This window comes from Andrographis paniculata, unplaced genomic scaffold (genome assembly GCF_009805555.1).
Source record: "Andrographis paniculata isolate CXL003 unplaced genomic scaffold, ASM980555v1 Contig11END, whole genome shotgun sequence".
Classification (NCBI taxonomy): domain Eukaryota; kingdom Viridiplantae; phylum Streptophyta; class Magnoliopsida; order Lamiales; family Acanthaceae; genus Andrographis; species Andrographis paniculata.
Window position 1 is genome coordinate 3,467,470 of NW_026137391.1, and position 20,620 is coordinate 3,488,089.

At 34.5% G+C, this 20,620-nt stretch overlaps 1 protein-coding gene across 1 annotated transcript; it reads left to right on the plus strand.

Annotated features, from left to right (window-relative positions):
* Nucleotides 1-17,270: 17,270 nt before the first annotated feature.
* On the plus strand, nucleotides 17,271-17,992 carry LOC127248391 (agamous-like MADS-box protein AGL62). Its single transcript, XM_051270707.1, has 2 exons — nucleotides 17,271-17,447; nucleotides 17,540-17,992. The coding sequence occupies exons 1-2, from the start codon at nucleotides 17,271-17,273 to the stop codon at nucleotides 17,990-17,992; spliced, it is 630 nt and encodes a 209-aa protein (XP_051126664.1).
* The last annotated feature ends 2,628 nt before the right edge of the window (nucleotides 17,993-20,620 follow it).

The window sequence follows — 20,620 nt, forward strand, 5'->3', positions numbered from 1 at the left end:
CACTCGATAAATATAATTAGTTGGCCACTCCTTAGCCCGACTCACCGGACTCGGCCTAAGCCCTTTAACCCAAACCAAATCATTTATGCTAAATCCAAACCCAACCCAATTCCTTAGCCCATTAATTGGTTTGTTAGGTTGTTAATTAGGAATTATAACCCCGTGTGTTGTTTGGGGTAAAATAGAAAGTGGGAGTTTTGGGTGTGTGAGATATAGAGTTAGAGGGGTTTGGTGCAGTGGCGGAAGTAGTAGGGGGCTCAGGGAGGCTGAAGACCCCTCAAGCCAACAAGAAAATCCCCGCGAGTAGTAAAGCATACCCTAGATTCTAATCATTCAGAACCCTCGATTTCGTCGGATCGCAGCTGTGGGCGATGTTCTCCCAGATATAAGAGTTGCAGTGGCGCTGATTGAATTGCGAAGTGGGAAAGATGATAAAATTGGGCTCTTACAGAAGATGGATACTTAAGTGGGCTTTGGATTGATATTTTTTCTACTGTATTGAGCTAACCCACTTATAAATTTAGTAAATTTATAAAATAAATTTTATTATATAAATTTTAGGGTTAGGATTAAAAGGATAAAATTAAATTAAATTTCATCAAATTTGTCTCTGCTCTCACTTGTCTTCTCACTTGAATCGCCTAATCCACTACTGTCTGCCACTGCCCTATACTATTATTTCAAACTAAATTTTCTCTTGAATAGGTTTCCTCAGTTATGCTAAAGGACAACTTGTTAAAGAGATTTCAAATTGAATCGGTCATATTGGTTCATAGACTATTTTGATTCTTCTACGTTCAAATAATGTTTAATTTACCCTATTTTCAGTACAACTATATTGTTGTCTCTTAAGATAAAAATAATTTGTTATATGATTGATCTTTTGAATTTATCTTGTTTATATATATAATAATTGCAATTTAATATATATATATATATATATATATATATAGAGAAATGGCTATATTTACCAGATTTTACAAACCTTGCGGCAATGTAAATTCTTAGTACGAATGTTTAAATTTCTTATAGATTGATTGGTTGGTTTCTTGTATAATTTCTGAATGCGGACAAAAATGTGGGAACACACGCTCGCTAACAAAATTGTAACTATTTATGTTGAGATAAAAAAAAAAAAAAAAAAAAAGTCACGGTTTTAATATAAATTGGTGATTTTTTACTAAAAAAATTATTAAAAAATATACAGAACTATTTTGTGGAATTTTATTGGTGATTTTTTTTTTTTTTTTCAAAATTAGTAATATTTCTGTGACAATAAGTTATAGAATAATACCATGACTTTATATAGCAACATAAGCTGCAACAAATTTCATGAATTTTTAAGATGATGACATTCCAGTGACCTTATATTTATTAAAAAAAAAAATGATGACATTTCTAGTGATTATTATCAACTAATCAATTATTTTTATTTTTATTTTTAAAACTCAATCACTTTTTTTTTTTTCTAAAATATATCGCATAATATTTCAAAGTTAACAATACATTTAAATCTATTATCAATATGATAACTATAAATTGTTAATCATTCGGTTATATTAATGTTTGTAATAAATTAAATTAATATATATTGATTAAATAAAATAAAAATTAAATAAATTTATTTATAATATAACCATAAATAGTTACATTTTTTATATAAATAAATATAAAATTAAGATTTTGCGAATATTTCGGTACTTATGTCGTTATTTTATTTAGTCATGAATAGCTAAAAAAAATTATTCAATTATAATACAAGTAAAAAAATGAAGATATTGAAGACGATTTTGTTATTTTGTTGTTACTTTAAATAGCACACTAATAAAAAAATAATAGTTGTTTTCATTACTTATGTCATGACTTTTGACTTTAAAAATTCATGGAAATTATACCATGCCAATATTTATAATAATTTAAAATGTTGCAAGTATTTTGGTTATTTTTGTAGCAACTTAAAGTAGTCACGAAAAATTATGACAATTTTTGTGACGAAATAGTCAAAAGACACATAATATAAATATCTTGGACATTTTCGTTATATAAGCGGTTACTTTAAATAGTCACGTAAAGTTGTTGTGACATAAATTTGTCATGAAATTATTTTTCGTGACTTTTAATTATCTGCAATAAATTTTCGCAATTATCAATTTTTTTTAGTAGTGTGCAGAAGACTGCAATTGAATTCGAGATTCTTGGACATGCTCTAGGACTTCATCCGAGCAAAAAAGCTTGCAGAAACAAATTAGGCGCGTTTCTGATAAAATCCTTTGTTCTTTTTGCCAATTCAATGCTCTCATAAGATAACTATTATTATTGGAACAGGCTAAGGCTAAAATTTATTACAGTTGGTTTGCAAACAATGGAAATATAATCAAAATATGTGGACAACCTAGGTGAGGCTTTGATAACATAGCCAATGTTATGATGATAAAAATATATGTATGGCTTTTCGGCAATATTAGGGATTTTTGATGAGTTGAAAAATCAGATAGGATCTTGGCTTATATAGCAAATGATCATATATAGAATTAATGAATCTTGACTTATAGCAAATGATCAAATATAGAATTAATGAAAATGATGTTGTCGTAGACCCTTAAATGCTATATCATAATTGATTTTATACTCTTTAACCGGTGAGTATCCAGGTTGAATATAGAGATTATAAGTCATGGAATTAAACCCAAGAAAACAATTACTGAGTGTGGCTGATTTGGAAAAATGGTAAATTGGCTCGTTGACGAGCGAGCCGAAAGCTGCAAATATAGAAAAATAAAAAAAGCAGTAAAAGTGAGCGGGCAGCAGTCGTGAGCGAGGTGATGGCAAGCGAGTGGTGGATACTGTGAATACGCTGGTGAGTGAAGAGGTCAGGATGGTAGTGAGCGATATATACATATATGAAAGATTATTGACGAGCAACGGATGATAGTGATAGTGGATAAATGAGCGGTAGTAAATCAATGGCGAGAGTGGACAAAGATTTTTGTGTGTGATCTATACGTTACTTAATGGCTAGATTCTCATGGATGAAATAAGCGAATGATAAAAGTGAATCAATGGAATATATATATAATACCAAATGATAGAAGAAATGCATGTGATCATATTTGTTCATTTAAATTAGATTTTTGACTCGCTGGTACTTGACCTTAAGGAATTTACATCAAGACTTCAGTGACACCCATATTCAAAACATTATAAGCAAAAAAAGCTATTGTCACTAAAAATTTTTGGAACTCAATAGACAAGCACCTATGTCCAATTAATCATTCTAAAATCTGTTTCACTAATGATTTTATTCTTCTGATACCTCTCTTTAATCAATATTGAATTCAAATCAGTAATGAAGCACATCGACAAGGCTCCCACGTACTTAACTACCATGAACTACCTAAAATTTTTTAATGAATATGTCACGGAATTAGATTTTGATAATCAATTCTTCTGAAGAAACTTTCACAACATATCAGATTCCAAACTTGAACAATCAAATCTAAACTTGAAATTGAGGATGAAATTGCAGATGGAGAAATCATGATATTTTCTTATCATCTAAGAAAAGAAGTAATTCTACATTATAAGAGGATTAAACAAAGCAGTAAAAAGCAATAAATCTACCTACGAAAGCAACTAAAATGAGAGGTCAGGAGAGGAGAGGATCTCCACTCCATTGGTGGAAAAACAATCAGGAGAAAAACTAAAGGTTTTGAGGACTGATCGAGGTGCTGAATTTATATATGATGAGTTCAATGAATTTTTCCAAGTTCAGAGGATTCATCGTGAACTCACTGTTCCTTATACTCCTGAGCAAAACGGTGTGGATGAAAGGAAAAATTAGAATAATAATAGAGATTGGGCTCTCAATGTTAAAGGCAAAGGGCTTATTAAATGACTTTTGTCCTAGAGTCGTGGCTATAGTTGTATACCTCTTGAATTTCTCACCTACCAAGGCTATCTTGAACAAAACTCCACATGAAGCATGGTATGAATCTAAACCTACTGTTAATCATCTGCACATATTTGGATGTATATGTTACGTTGTTGTAAACACAAATAGACACAAGTTTGATAAAAAGAGAAGAACTGCATTTTTGTTGGATATTCCACTATAGCAAGGCATATAGATTGCTTGATGTGCAAAATCAAAAAATAATTGTGAGCAGGAATGTAAGATTCGATGAAGGGAGGTGTTGGAATGATATTCAACAAAACAATGATCCAACAATCATTGCCGAACTAGAAAATGAACAACCAACAATGAGAGATTTGGATACTTCATCAACTCCTCAAAAAGCTACATCTAAAGTTACATCTAGCAATGCATCATTTATTCAGAAGCAAGGTTCATCAAATAGTGCTCCTTCAACTCCACATCAAGGTTCATCGAATAGTTCTTACTCATCATCAAAGGGTTTAACACCAGGGAAAAGATAAAGATCATTGGCTGACTTATATGCAGACTCCATGAAAGAAGAAATTAAAGCAAGTGAAAGAAATAATACGTGGATGCTTACAGATTTTCTGGAGGGTAAGAATATGATAAGCCTCAAATGGATCTTCAAAACAAAATTTCTTCCCAATGACAGTATCGAAAAACATAAGGTGAGGCTTATTGCACGTGGATTCACACAAGAGCATGGTGTTGATTTCAGTGAAACTTTCTCATCGGTGGCCAGTTTGAAACTATTAGAGTATTTGATAACCCTAAATAATAGCATATTTTCGCTTGACATAACTGTGTATTACTTGAAGTTTTATGTGAAAACCATCACAATACCTAATTTATGACATACTTTACTAAATTGTTTCACTTGGTATGATTCGGAGCTCATCTATTAACGTTTTTAGCCTATTTAAGCGATGTTTCTGGTCCAAAAAAGCTAAGTGTTGAAAGTCAAGCGACGGCGCTTTGGCTTGGAAAACGACACTCTTATTGCTTATGCCAGCGTGAGCGCCAACGACCAGACATCCACTGCTACGAAGTGAGGGTGAACCACTTCAGAAATTCACTAAATGTTCATCTCTCAGCGGTCTAGCCATTCCACTACAAGCCAGTGACGACAACATCGCTTGAGCTATGCTGATGCCTTCATCCATTCAGGCAAGCGAGGAAGGTCTGCGCCCTTACATTCTGAAGCGAGCGAAGCGGCTACCAAGGAGTTATGGCCGGTACAACTGCTTCAAAAGATTAACCACTGTCAACAGCCTAACTGCCCAAGAAATTTCAACTGCTTCTAAACTGCTCTGCAACCGCCAATCCCATAGATCTATAAATAGGGCCAAATTTATTTTGTAAATATCACAACGTGACACACGACATACACTACTTTTCTACATATTTTTGTGCTTTCTGAGAGCTCCAAATCTGTAAGGGAGTTCTTTAGATAAGAATGGCCAGGGGAGTTGAGATTTTCTTCTCCTCTGGCCACTCACCTTACTACTTTCTAGAATAGTTTACTGCTTTGGTTTATAGCTTTGATTATTGCTTTCATAGTGTAGATCCTTACTATTTTCTTCAGTAAGTAATGAAATATCAAGATTTCTTCATTTTTCACTTCCATCCATACTTCACATTTGCATCAGAATTTTTAGGATTAATATTCTATTTTTCTGTGGAAGAATAGAGAATAATCGACCATCTTAGCCTAGTTTTGTCTCATATTCATTAACAGATTCTAGGTAGTTCAATGTAGCTAAGTACGCGAGAGCCTTGTCGACCTGCTTAGTTTTTGTTCTGAATTCGATTTTGATTAAAGAGAGGTAATATAAAAGTAAAACCACTAATGAGACAAAGCTTAGGATAATTAATGGGGCATAGACGCTGGTCTATTGGGTCACAAAAATCTCTAGTGACAGTAGAATTTCTTGCTTATAATGTTCTCATTCTGGGCGTCATTGAAGTCTTGTTGTAAATCCCTTAAGGTCAAGTACCAATGAGTCATTTTCTGTGTTAATTGTTTTTGCGCAATTACATTCACTTCTCATGTCATTACGTGATATAAATATATATTTCGCCTACTCACTTTCATCATTCGCTCATTGCATCCATGAGAACCTAGCCATCTAATAAAATACAGATCAAACACAACATACCCCCTTTACCTCTCACCTATTGACAACCATATACATATAATCCGCTTCACTTCACCCGCTCGCCTCTGCTCTCCATCGCTCTCGCTGCACCCATTGCCCACATATTGTCTATACCCAAATGCCCCATCAACCGCTCAACTTTTCCAGATTTTCTTTAAATGCAGTCGTAGTTTAACTCTCTGGCTCGCTCAGCCAGCCTTACTTCTTTCCGGTGCGCTTCACCGGTATAAAATTCTTGATTTAAATTTTGCGACTTAAAATCCCTGTGTTCGACCTGAAAACTCACTAGTAAAAAGAATATAAATAATTGTAATAATGCAATTTAGGGTCTACAAGTTTATTTTCATTATTTATATATGAACATGTCCAATAATACACACTTCACTCATCAAAACTCATAATAAATTCCCTATTTTAGTTCAAACCTAATTTTTTTGCTTATCAGTATTGCTAGCATTTGTTGCACATAAAAAATTGAAAGTGTTTCAACTTGATGTTAAATCTGCATTCCCATATGTGGATTTGAAAGAATAGGTCTATGTTGAACAACAAGAAGGGTTTGTAATTGAAGGATATAAAAAGAAAGTGTAAAAATTGCAGAAAGCTCTATATGGTCCAAAACAAGCTCCAAGGGCTTGATGCAGTCGGTTGAATTATATTTTTCACTGTAGTAAGTTTCAGCATAGTCCAAATGAGCCTACTATGTATGTTAAGATTGATGGTGATGATCTGATGTTGGTTAGTGTGTATGTCGATGATATATAATTTATTTGGGGTCTTCATCGAAGTTAATTCAAGAGTTCAAAGATGCAATGCAACAAAAATTTGAAATGACGGATTTGGGAAAACTACAATACTTTCTTTGGTTAGAGGTTAAACAATGCGATGAAGGTATTTTTATCTCTAAAGAAAAATATGCCTCAGAGTTGGTGAAATTTTTTCACTTGGAACATAGTAAAAGTCCTGCCACCTCAATGAACTCAAGTGAAAAGTTCAAACAAATGACATAATTGATTTTGCAGATAGAAAAGAGTTCAGAAGTCTTGTTGGTCGTTTAATATATTTAAATCATATACGTCCTGACTTGTCCTTTTCTGTTTGTCTGATTTCTCGATTCTATGCACTCTTCAACTAAACATCACTATGGTGCTACCAAACAAATTCTTAAGTATGTGGCAGGAACACAAAATTATGGATTTTGGTATGTAAAGTCTGAAAAAAATTTTCAAGCTGCTACACTGAGAGTGATTGGGTAGGCTGTAATACCCCGGGGTTGGGCCGGTGCTAGTTCAACTCCCATGGATGAGCCGGTGCCAGATCATCCGAAGTTGAATATAGGTTAAAAAGATTGAATAGACTACTAATGTCAACAATGTGCACATTCCTTTTCGGGAGCTCTACTGAAAGAACTCTAGAGTTAAGCGTGCTTGCTTTAGAGTAATTTGAGGATCGTTAAGTCATTGGGAGGTCTCTTAAGGTGGGCCTGAGTGAGGACAGAAGCACGCTGGAATGACTCGTATTGACCTGTTAGGCTAGCCTACAATCCTGATACACTCTACTTTGTGTGGCTTACAGGCCGGGGTGTCACAGTTGGTATTAGAGCCGACCTATGACAGCTCACAGTCGTTGACCGGACTGTTGACGGGCCTAGCAGTTAATGATCCTTAGGGTGCAACTTGGATGTTGCATTCTTAAGTGGGATAGGCTATAATACCGCGGAGTTGGGCCAGTGCTAGACCAACTTCTATGGATGAGCCGGTGCCAGGCCATCCGAGGTTGAATATAGGTTAAATGAATTGAATAGACTACTCATGTCAACAATGTGCACATTCTTTTTTGGGATCCCTATTGAAAGAACTTTAGAGTTAAGCATGGTTGCTCTAGAGTAATTTGAGGATGGATAACCCCCTGGAAAGTCTCTCAGGGTGCACGTGAGTGAGAACAAACGTGCTGGAAGAACTCGTGCTGACCTGTGAGGCTAATCTACAATCCCGATACATCCAACTTCGCTTGGCTTGCAGGCTGGGGTGTCACAGAGGCTCTCTTGTGGACAGAAAAATCACATTTCCACTAGAAAATCATATAATCAATTTTAAACAACTCTGCATTGGTAATTGTTAAATTGAATTAAACTTCTAGTTTGGAATACAATTAGACTAGTAACTTTTTTGTGGTGTTACTAGGGTTCTACTCTAATTAGAGAAGCAGTTAATAAAGGTACCTTGAATGTCAAATATGTAAGGAAAAGTTTGTTATTAGGTGCGTATCGGTAACTATAACTAATTTATTTAGAAATCAATGGAATTAAATATTTAACGATGCTCAAACCCACTATCTAAGTTATTAATTTCATTCATAGGCTAGAAGTTTATTTTTATTGAAGTTAAACTATAGGATTTTTCGTAGATTTTTAGTTTAGTATTTTTATTTTTATTTCTAACTTCTATAATCCTCATTATATCATATCAATAAATATTAAAAAATTAAAAATAAAATCTTTTTTATTCCCTAATAAGACGACATGCTTCATCTATACTACTACGTTATTATTTATTGTGAAAATAGGTCTATTTTATTTATTTTACAATGTGTGACTAACATTGGCATGTATATTTGTAAAATAGTGTTGAAAATAAAACTCACTAACCCCCATATATATATATATATATATATTTTGAGAAAATGATAGTTTATATGTATTTTAATTTTATTTTTATATATAGTGTTTTAAGTTTTTAAAGTTTCGAACGTGGAAATCTGTGTTGTATGTAGTACTTTTTAACAAAAATTATATTTTAAATATGTATTGTAAACTATTATAATATATTATATATATGTATAACTGTGTACAGTGTATGTATTTATGGAATGATTTGTATATGATACATAGTATATCATGGGTGTGTTTACTTGAGGTGATTAGAATAAATAATATTATTTAATTTATCCACCCTAATCACATATTTAGTGTATGTTTATTATAGGGGTATTCGCAATTTATGTCCCTATATTTGGCCGTCTTTTTAATTTGTATCCCTATAACATTGATTTCGTAAAAAATATCCCTTTTTTTTACTAATTTGCGTAAAATCCAGTCTAAACTCTAATTAGAAGAATATTAAGGGTAATTGAAGAACGCCGTTGATGAAGTAATCACGTGCCACCCATGTGACCCTTCATTAGCCTGAACCGGTTCTCCTTAGACCCGGTTCTCCACCGAACCGGTTTGATTCAAACCCTGTTCAGTTTAGAATTGGTTCGGTTCAAATCCGGTTCGGTTTAAACCGCTCCATATCTTCTCCAAACCGATCTCATTCTCCCATTCCTTAGTCCAATCGCGAAGCCCTAGTTCCTTCGATCTTCGCCATCCTTAAACGAGCTAGATTGAAGGTAGAGTTCACTAGATCGTTCCTCCAATTCTTGCCGGATTTCAGAGAATGAGCTCGACATTTTCATCCCGAACCAATTTTTCAAGAAATCCATGGATTGTAGAGTCCCCAATCGAGGATATTCCAAAGTTGCTGTGTAGATGTGGATATGAGCTCCCATTGCTTACCTCATGGAGCACTAGCAATCCGGGTAGGAGATACAGAGCTTATCCTAGCTATGCAGTAATTTCATTTGTGTTTTTTTTTAAAGAAATTATTATTATATTTGTTCTTCATTATGAAAATATTTGATTGATTTTAATTTTGTAGAAACGTGGAAATTACTGTGGTATGTTTGAATGGTGGGATGAGGAACCCACGGATAGATATAGGGAAGTGATCAATGCATTGGTGTCTAAAATTCAACGGCTCAACAATATTCAAAAGCGAAAGAACGTCATTGACGTGGATGACGATGTTGTTGAAGTTGAAGTACAAGAAAACAAATTGATGAAGAAACTAAATATATTGGAAGAAGAAGTTAAAAGGATGAAACACCAGAACAACAAACCTTTGCCGTTGCACGTTGGCTATGTTAAACAACATAGCAGTTTAATATTACTTAATATGGGGGTTATTGTGCTCATTTTTCCACTGTTCGGCTTTATGGCGATAGTCAACACCGCCTCACCTCCAAAATTGGCTATCACCAAAGGGTAATATTAGTGATAATGTGTTGCGTGCTCTAGGTGTTGGATTATTGTTATTATATCGTAAGTTGAAATGTTGATGTATTGTGTCGGTCTATTGTGTTGTAATATTTTTTCTTTGAAACTTAGCTTTGGATTGGTGTTGGAAGGAGCATTGCTTGTTATTGTTCGAAAAAAATGTTGTAGTCGTAATATATTTCGTTTCTTTATGTTTGATCGTGATCAGTTCGTTTGTATGGAATGTGATTACAAATTGGAGCAGCTTGTGTATAGGTGGACCTGTAATTTGTGTATGATTGAGTAGGTTTTGTGTAATTGAATAGCTTGTATATAGAGGCACCAATGCATGATGTCAATGGTGTTTAATTATACAACTCGTGCATGAATGAACCTATGCAAAAACGTAAAATAAACAACCACAATTAGGCAACAATTGATGAACCTGTGTTCATTGCCAAGAAAAAATAAAATTTACTTAAAAGCAGACCACATAAACAAATGCCAATACCTAAATCCCCAAATATTTCAAATTGCATATCATATTGAAATACCAACAATCCATGACATTCACCATCAAAACATAATTCCCAAGAGTTTTCAAACATATTGATTCATAAGATCAAATGCAAATTAAGGGCAATAAAATTTTATTAGGCGCATGAAGTTTCTACTTCTTCTTTTTGGTGGGTTTATCTTGCTTTCTTGGATTGACTCTCTTTTTATCATTTAAGGCACCCCATGTTGTTGTTTTTTTATGTTAGCTGGATATGTGCTTCGATTGGTGCCACGACTGTTGTCCTGCCACCATCTACTCTATTAGAAACACACGATTGAAGGTTGGATAAGGTAATGAATGTGTTTCCTCCTTTAACAATAACAGATGTGTGAATGGTGTTGGACGTCGAAGGCATCTACAAATAAAGAGAGTTAATTTAGTACAAGAGTTGTAATAAAAATAGCATGTAAGGAAAAAAGAAATGTTACTTTAGTTGAAGCCATTTTTTTCCTTGGACTAGTACGGGTTTTTGCTTTTGAACGAGCAGTAGTGGTAGCCTAGAAACACAAACAGCAGACCAGACAGTTAACTTGTGAAATGAAAGTTAATATAAGTAGAATACATTGTCACCTGAGTTGATGTTTTTTTCTTGCTTGGCCTAGTGCATGATCTTGTTGTTGATGGAGCATTACCAATATCCTATAAACATTGAAACCAAAAACGACAGTTATCAAGTGAAATGGAATTGAATTGAAGTTTTACGAAGCATACCATTGTGAGATTATCCGACTCCCTAGGCATTGGCTGAGAGGATGTGTCAAAGCACACTATGTTCTGGACATCTCCTCTCATATCCTCATATTGAGCATTTTCCAGTGGCTCACTAATAGAAGCTCGTTTTGGGCAAGTTTTGAAGTTGTGCCCAAAACTTTGACACATTTTGCACCTGATTTTTTTAGGTGCACCCTTGAGTCTATATGAATTTTTTAATTTTGGAAGGGGTTCATTGGATTCTCTGCGCCTCATGGTTATTGGTCTTCCAACAGTTTTCTTTTCAACCGGTGGGAGAGGTGCTTCATTGACTGTTTTTTCCCATAAATCAGGTCCACTCAAAGTAAGATTGGATAAGCATATGACTTTTTGTATGTAGACACAAAATCGCATTTGTGAACATAAGCCAATGGATCTTCTCCTCTACACCAAATTACAGATACTGCATGCTTACATGGGATGCTTGTTAAGTCCCATTTTCTGCAACCACATGTTCTATCCCTCACATTAACTGTATGTGGGTCAAACGATCCAGTAATCTGAAAATTCCAATTATCACTTCTCATTGGAATGAATTCAGAAGCCTCTTCCATGCTTTTCTTCATTATTTTCACTATTTTCGGACAAAGTGGGATCATCCCATTTTTCAGCTTTCTCCCGATTCAACTGCATCCTCACCATCAACAAGTTTCAAATCTTCTCTAACATAGAAATAATTGGCTTATCTCTTGTTTCCATAGTAAAACTGTTGAAAGACTTACACGTATTGTTAAGAAGCATGTCGCATCTAGGATACACACTAAAGTGTGACCTAGACCAATGATCTGGACTCTTATTTGCTAACCAATTAAACACATCTTCTGAAGCCTTTTTCATTTCCTCCATCATTCGTTTAAACTCCGGAATTGTGGTAGCTTTAGTTGTTGCCCATAAAAGCCTCTTCACTGCAATGCCTGTATACCCATCATGTTTTATGTTTGTATGTAAATGTCTCACACAGAACCGATTCTCAGCCTGGGGCAGAATGGATTTGAAAGCAAGAATCAGACCCTTCTGCTTATCACTCATGAACGTCCAATTATGTCCATCTTTAATATCCAAATCCCTCTTTAACCGCTCTAAGAACCACAACCAACTATATTTGTTCTCAACCTCAACCACATCGTATGCTATAGGAATAATATTGTTGTTCGCATCAATACCCACAACACTTAACAACTGCTCTCTAAAGCTATCATTAAGCCAACAGCCATCCACACCTACCACCAGCCTACATCTTTCAAGAAAGCCTCTCTTGGATGTAGAAAAACAAACATATATCCTTTGAAACCTTTGTAATCCAGACTCTTCATCATCTATAAGTTTCAAAGAGAGAGAAGTGTTTGGATTACATCTCTCAATCTCATTATAGTAATCTCACAACAAGCCATACTGCTCCACATTAGACCCGTGCAACAAGTCTAAAACTTTCCTCCTAGCTCTATATGCCTTCGACATCGAGACCTTACACCTCAATGTTCTACATATTTCATCCCTAAAAGCTCCAGGATCCAACTTCGGATTCTCCTTCAAATTTTTCATAAATGTCTTCCCAATCCAGGAAGACTTAATACTTGTGTTATCATAAGTCCATCCATATTTGCAATGAACTTCATTCATGCTACGCAGCTGCCATGCTTCATCACCCTGCACCTTGGACGCGAGCACAAACCATTCACTCCTCTGTTTCTTGCATGTGGCTCTCAACCTACTCTTGTCAATCTTTGGAAATTTCACATGCATCCCCCTCCTAAAACAATGGCTTTCAATAGCAAACTTAGCCTCAGCCCTCGACTTAAACAACAACCCCAATTTCAGCTTTGGATTTTCACCACCTATGCTTGAATTATATATTTCAAACTGGTTTGTCCCTTCATTTTCACTTCCATAACTTTCCATCCCACTATTTTTTAACTCACTATCACTACCCATGACATCTGCCTCACCATCTTCTTTTTGTAAAGTATTCAAAATATCTTCAGCAATTGTGGAATTATCCATAATAGATTTTCCTTTCATCCTACCTTCAATGTCAACCCCACTCTCTAACTCAACTTCATTATACGAGTCATCAAAATCAGAATCATTTTCTTCCATTTCACCTTCTACACAATCACTAGCCCGAGAAACTTCACCACCTAAATCCTCTATTCCACTAATTACATTGGATTGAGAATCTTGGCTAAGCCCGATATCTATATGTTCTAAGTATATTTCGAGTTCATAATTATCTGGAATATGTTTTGTCATCCACAAAATATCCTTATCACTTTCCAAACACTTGCATTGTCTATCAAAGTTGCTACCGTACTTCATCCATAATCTAACACTATTCACTTCTTTATATCTCAATTTCTCTGCATATCCCCACATTTCCAACACACTTAATTTATCCATATCAACAAAATCAAAATAGTCATGTTCTCCCCCTAAATATTCCCTACGAGGCTTATGCCTCATCACCCCGCCAAAATAAATTTTCAAAGTAACAGAAGAATCTTTATTGAACATCGCCCCTACATTTCAATAATGTTAAGTGTTTAACATAATGTAGTATATTCATTCAAACCAATAGAACAAAAGAACATAAATCAACACCTAACCACAATCTTATTCACTGGACATAATTCAATTTCTAGCACAATATAATCTTTTTTTTTTTTTACCTCATTTTATTAAAATTAAAGCCTTTCATAGATGACATCAAATAAATTAACCACAATCCTAACACAGAGTGAAAAAAAATTATAATATGTAAACCATAAGCATATTTCAAATTAAGGGCTTTCAACTTACTGTAATTGGGGGTGAAATCAAGACCGTGCTTGCTTCTACGCGCCATTGTCAAGTACACACAGGAATCTACGCCTCCACGACATAATTGAACGAACGAACTCCTGAACTAACTTCGCCTTCAATCCAGCTCGACTAGGGATGGCAATGATTGATGAGAACTAGGGTTTCGCAATTGTAAATATGGACGGAGTATCGGTGGGGAAAATGGGGTGACGAAGATCGAATGAACTAGGGCTTCGCGACTGGACTGAGGAATGGGAGAATGAGATCGGTTTGAAGAAGAAATGGAGCGGTTTAAACCAAACCGGATTTGAACCGAACCAATTTTGAACCGAACCGGATTTGAATCGAACCGGTTCGGTGGAGAACCGGGTCTAAGGAGAACCGGTTCTGGCTAATGAAGGGTCACGTGGGTGGCACGTGATTACTCCGTCAACGGCGTTCTTCAATTACCCTTAATATTCTTCTAATTAGCGTTTAGACTGGATTTTGCGCGGATTAGTAAAAAAGGGGGACATTTTTTACGAAATTAATGTTATAGGGACACAAATTGAAAAGACGGCCAAATATAGGGACAGAAATTGCGAATACCCTGTTTATTATACATTATATTATTATAACCTACAATATAGTAAAGTTGGGTGTAATAGTAGCATGAGTAAGAAGTATCAATCTCGTTCTTGTAGTTGGGATTAAATAATACTAACATACTACTAATTAATTAACACACACAAATGAACATACCCATCACGTTGTTTCAAAAGAAATTACATGTTTGAGTCATGCCCTTGATAGCTTTAGTTTAGATTGCATTAGCCATTGCTTTTATGTTCCCAAGTTGCAAGACAATTTGGTATGTGTTGGCTGACTGTTTTACATTTGTGAGTCTACTTTTTATTTCTACCTGTGAATTAATGTGTGGTTTAGTAGCCTATGTATTTACTATTGTATATTTACTAACCAATAGTTGATCCTTATCTCATTAATATTTTAGGTGAGATGCATCATAAGGAATCGGAGCAACATATATAAGAGTGTTTTGAGTGATTTGAGAGAAAATAATTTCTATGTTTTCCATAGTAGATTGTAATGTTTTTCAATTTTTTTTCGATTTCATTTTAAGGCTTGCTAGATGTTCCTTTCAAAATAGGTAGATTGTAATGTTTTTCAATTCTCCAATGGCGGCGCAGCATGGCATCTAGAATTTGATACTTGATGATGTATGGGCTCAACTACGATCATATAACATATTTAGCTCCCACAGAGACACACGGAGACTTTGATTTATTTTCAACGAAAAAAAAAAAAAAGTTGAAAAATTAGAATGACAAAAAATTAAATATTAAAATAATAATAATAATACTAATAATAACCAAATAAAAAATAAAAGAATTATGCCGGCTGTTATTTTTTTTAAGAAAATTATATGTTTATTTTTGGAGTTTTATTTGTTTATTTAATTGTATATACACGTAGCATTTTAATGGTATAATTTATTTTTCTAATCACATTGATTAAACACCTCTATATTTTGTATAAATGTGAAATTGTAAATAAATCAATTGATATTTTCCGTTTTCACGTGTTTGTTTGTCATTTTTTATTTATAATATCTATATCGATATTCTTGTAATTAGATGAAATTAATGTCATTGTTCGCGATTGCAACATACTACATGCATATTCATATCCTAGGAGTTTATCACGTATTTGTTTCCGATTTTTATATTTAGAATATCTATGTCGATATTTTCATAAATATATGAAATTAAATTCATTGTTGTTAATAGGAAAATAACAAGGGAAGAATCCGAGCTTAATAAATATATTTATGAACTTTTCTCCACTATAAATATTATTATATTTTAACTTGGCATCACTATATCACAATAAGCTACTTTTATTTTTTTCAAACCCTTTGATTGATGACTTCTTGCATGTCATGAAGAAAAAAACAAACTTTTCTGTGACACCTTATGTATCTTTATGTTTTTAAAGTATATATATTTAAACTTGTAATTATTTGGAACATACTTCCAAACTTGAAATACAGTATTAGGGCTACAATTTTGTAGAGAAAACTTTTTTGTTTATAACATGTGCTTTGTGCTCTTTCAAATTACTAAATTCAATTTCTTATTCTAAAAGTTTGTTGCATTTTTATTTTCGTTTTTGCATTATTCAATATATCCTAAAGTTTAAATTTTCCACCAAAAATAATATACTATCTAAACTTAATTTTTCACTTAAAACTTTAAAACTCAAAATAACTTTAAAATTTAAGCTCCGTATAAGCCCAGTATTGATTTTTTTTATTATTATTATTTTTTTTCACTACAAAAAAATAATATATTTGTAACGGAATTCCGTCCCTAAAGTTCACGTAGCTAACATAATTTCATTCTTAATTCCGTCTCTAATGTCATTAGTAACGGAAAAAGTAGATTTAGAGACACAAATATTTTGTTTAAAAAATAATTTTTTCTTGTAGTGTTTTTACTAAAAATGAGGTGAAATAAAGTGTATTTATTTGTGCCCAATTTTCTTTTTTTGTTTTAATTTATTTTTGAAGTTTTAAAAAATAAACTAGTTATTTTGTGTATAATTAGAATGGAAAATAAATATTATCCAGTAAAGATTTTAAAAGAAAAAATGATCAATTGAGCAGGTCAAAATAAAAAATACACTATCACAGTGTTATAATGTTACTAGAATACTAAGATTTTCTGTCAAATATATGAAAAAATCATATATCCAAAATTAATTAGTCATTAATAAGAATTATAATTTTATTTATATGATAAAGTTTGCATCATCTAAAAGTAGAATTAGGCCTTCAATTTAGTTTTCCTAAAATAAAAAATGTAGAATCTAAATATTAGGATATTCATCCATTAAAAAATACAACCAATATTACTAAATGCATGTTTCTTTAGATTTTATTTTTCGGGCCTAAAATCTTGGGAATCTACCTTCTCGCATATCATTTGCATCATGAGTACGTTTGGAGATCAATCTGGATATTCAAAGCGAAAGCCTGGCCGTCGCAGTATTTCAATGGAAAAGATAGAAAAGAAAAGCAACCTTCAAGTGACTTTCTCTAAGCGTCGAGGAGGGTTGTTCAACAAAGCAAGCGAGCTTTGCACTTTAACAAGTGCAGAAGCTGGTGTGGTAGTGTTTTCATGACAATGCTCATTCGTTTGGACATCCTAATATCAACTCAATTACTGATAAGTTCCTCTCCCCAGAGAACATCAATATAGGTGAACAATGGTGATCAATGGAGGGAGGGTCGTGATTTGGCCCGGATACAGCAAAGTGAGCTAGATGCTCTGGCCCGAGTCGAGGCAAGGCTAGCTGCTGAGAAAGTACGGAGAGAAGAGCTGGAGAAGTTTAGGAGGGAGAGTATGATACCCCTTGGAGGATCGAGTCTGGAGGGACTCGGATACAAACAACTACAATTGTTGAAAGAAAATATAACAAATTTCGGAAAAGATGTGAAGAATATGTCTGGGGAAATGCTTGTTCCTCCACCAGAACCCAACATAAGCATGAATTATCCATTTGGAGTGGGGCCAAGGACCATGGTTCCATATAATCCATTGTCCAGACAAAGTGGCAGTGGCAACGGTAGCGGCAGCAGCAGTGGCGACGGAAATAACAAAGACAAAGGCAAAGGCAAAGTCTACGACCAAGACTATCATAATGGTTGGTAAATGAGTCGATGTTGGTGGTGGGATTGATGTTGCGTGTATGATTGTGATAATTAATCATGAGTGAAATTGTATGTTATTTTCAATTTAAAAATACTGAGTTTTGTATCTATGTTGAAGACGGTTGATATTAATAAATTATTGGTGTTTGTTTGTAATTTTTAGTATGTTGTTGCAATTTATAATTTTTTTAATAAAATCATTATATGCCGAATTTTATGGGGTTTGTTTGGTTTTGATTTAAACATGAGATTTAATTTAAATAGTATCTTGATGTAATGTTCCATCCAAGAAAATATTATAATTTCAGTGGAAAACATGAGTACTAAATAATGGTGATTTTTATTTGGAATATAATACGAACACACCGAAAGCTTTCAATTAATGTTTGTGAAAGTTGAGTTTAATGTTTTTTATTACTTCTCCTTTATTTTTAAACCCACTATCTTTAGGAATAAAGTTCGTGTTTTCTTATAAAAAATTAGCTTAGTATCTCAAATATGCACTTATCTGATCAATGCTCCAATACTGTAAAGTGTGGTATCTTGATTGGGGCCAGCCTTGTGTATTAATGTACGATAGGGATGACAATAAGTCGGGTCTAGCCAAACCCGAAAGCCGACCATAATACACATTATTAAACCTAATATTCAAATCAGATCCGACTATATCCGGATCTGACCTGACCTTTCCGAAATACCTTAATAATTCTTAAAAATTTAGCTAAAAATTGGACTTGAAGTGAGACCAACATGCTGCGTATATAAAAGATTTAAGTATTTTATTCAAAAATATTATAACAAAATAATAATAATAAAGAAAAACTCAAAATATTTTCAATATAATTATATTATTAAAAAATTTTATTTTTTTTTACATATCTATAAGATATTATTAATATATTGACCAGGTCCGGGTCTGGTCGGATCCAAGTAATTAAGGTCCATCCGAACCTGGACCTTACCCAGACAAATTAGGACACACAAATCACAATCTTCGACTCATATCCGATATGATATTTGAATAGTTAGACCCGATCTCAAATAGATAAGTTGAGTATGGGTCGAATCTCAAGTCTACCAGGACCCATTCCCATCCCTACTGCGCGGGAAGGGCATATGTTGACATAAATTGGACCATCTATTATCATATAACATATCTTACTCCCAAAGAGAGTGCAAGAAAGGCGAGGTTTACACTTTACACATAAGTAGATGCAATTGTTAGACTTGACATTTTGAATGAAAAATGAGTTATGAGTCTCCTATCTATGGATGAAAAAATGTAAAGCAAAAACTTACATATGAAACACGAGCAAGCACGAGAGCAAGAGAGAGAGCATATCTGTTGGATATGGGTCCAAAAGCATCTGAACGAGAAGGAGGCTCAAAGACAAAAGTGGTGCCAGAGCTCATTGGCTACGGAGCCACTCAACAGCAATGGAGCTTCAAGCCTCGGAGCCAAAGACTGTTGCTTCCACAGAACCGAAGGCAACAGTTTCCATTGCATTGTGGTGCTTCCATAAGGCTAAAAGCAACAGCCTCCATGGACCTTAGGGCAGCAACTCCTTGGACTATGGCGACTCCATCCTGGAACAATGTTTCCATAAGGTCACAAAGTGTTGTCTCCATTGGGTTGAAAACAACTACTTCCATTGTACTGCGGTCCTCCCACAAAGCAGAAGAAGGTTGCCTCCACAAGATAAAAAGCAACAGCTTCCACAGATCATGGGATAACTACCTGTGTTGGCCCTGGGTTAATAATTTCATACTTAACATTAGTGGAGGATCTATGCACTCTCATGCTTTATTCAAAAAGCTCCATGGAACAAACCAGTAAGAGGAAAATCGAAGATTCCATTTAACTCGAGGCTGTTGGGGATACATCCCCGTGGACCGGCTAGGAGTACGATCAAAACAAGTCGGAGTAAACAATATATCTGGTCCAGAGGCAATGGAAGAAGTTCAGAGCAAGTGGAACCCGGTCCAGAGGCAATGGAAGCGGCTGGGAGCTAATGGAAGGAGGTTACCAGATGGTTAGGAGCTTATGGAATGAGATTACTAGGGAGCTGATGGAAGAGGGTTACGAGGTGGTTAAGAGGTAGTGGAAGGAGGTGACCAGAAAGTTGGAGGTAGTAGTGGGAGGTTACCAGGAAGTTTGAGGTAGTAGTGGGAGGTTACCAAGTGGTTGAGAGTGGTGGAGGAATAATTGTAACCGCCCCTTTAGTGGGAGAGGTGGTTATTCTAGCTTAGTATTAAAGTTAGGGAAAAAAACACAACACACACGCACAACAGAACAATTCGTCTAATTTTCTACTTTTCTTTCATGTTTTATTTTCGTTTTATGCATTTAATTCGAATTACATATTTTTATCCGTTTTCTAGTAGATTTATCCGAGTTTTAGTAAATGTTAGTTTAAATCCATCGAGATCGGTCATTTAGGCTTGAAGCCTCGTGGATGATCGAAGCTGTGCAGGGTCCATCGTAGGAGCCGCCTCCAATCCGACGACGGACAGGCTCTCTGGAGTACTTCCGAAACCCATACCAACAAATCAACGAACATTCTTGGAACCTCTGAATTTTAGGATCCAACAATTGGCACGCCCAGTGGGACCAAAGTCGGATTTTTTC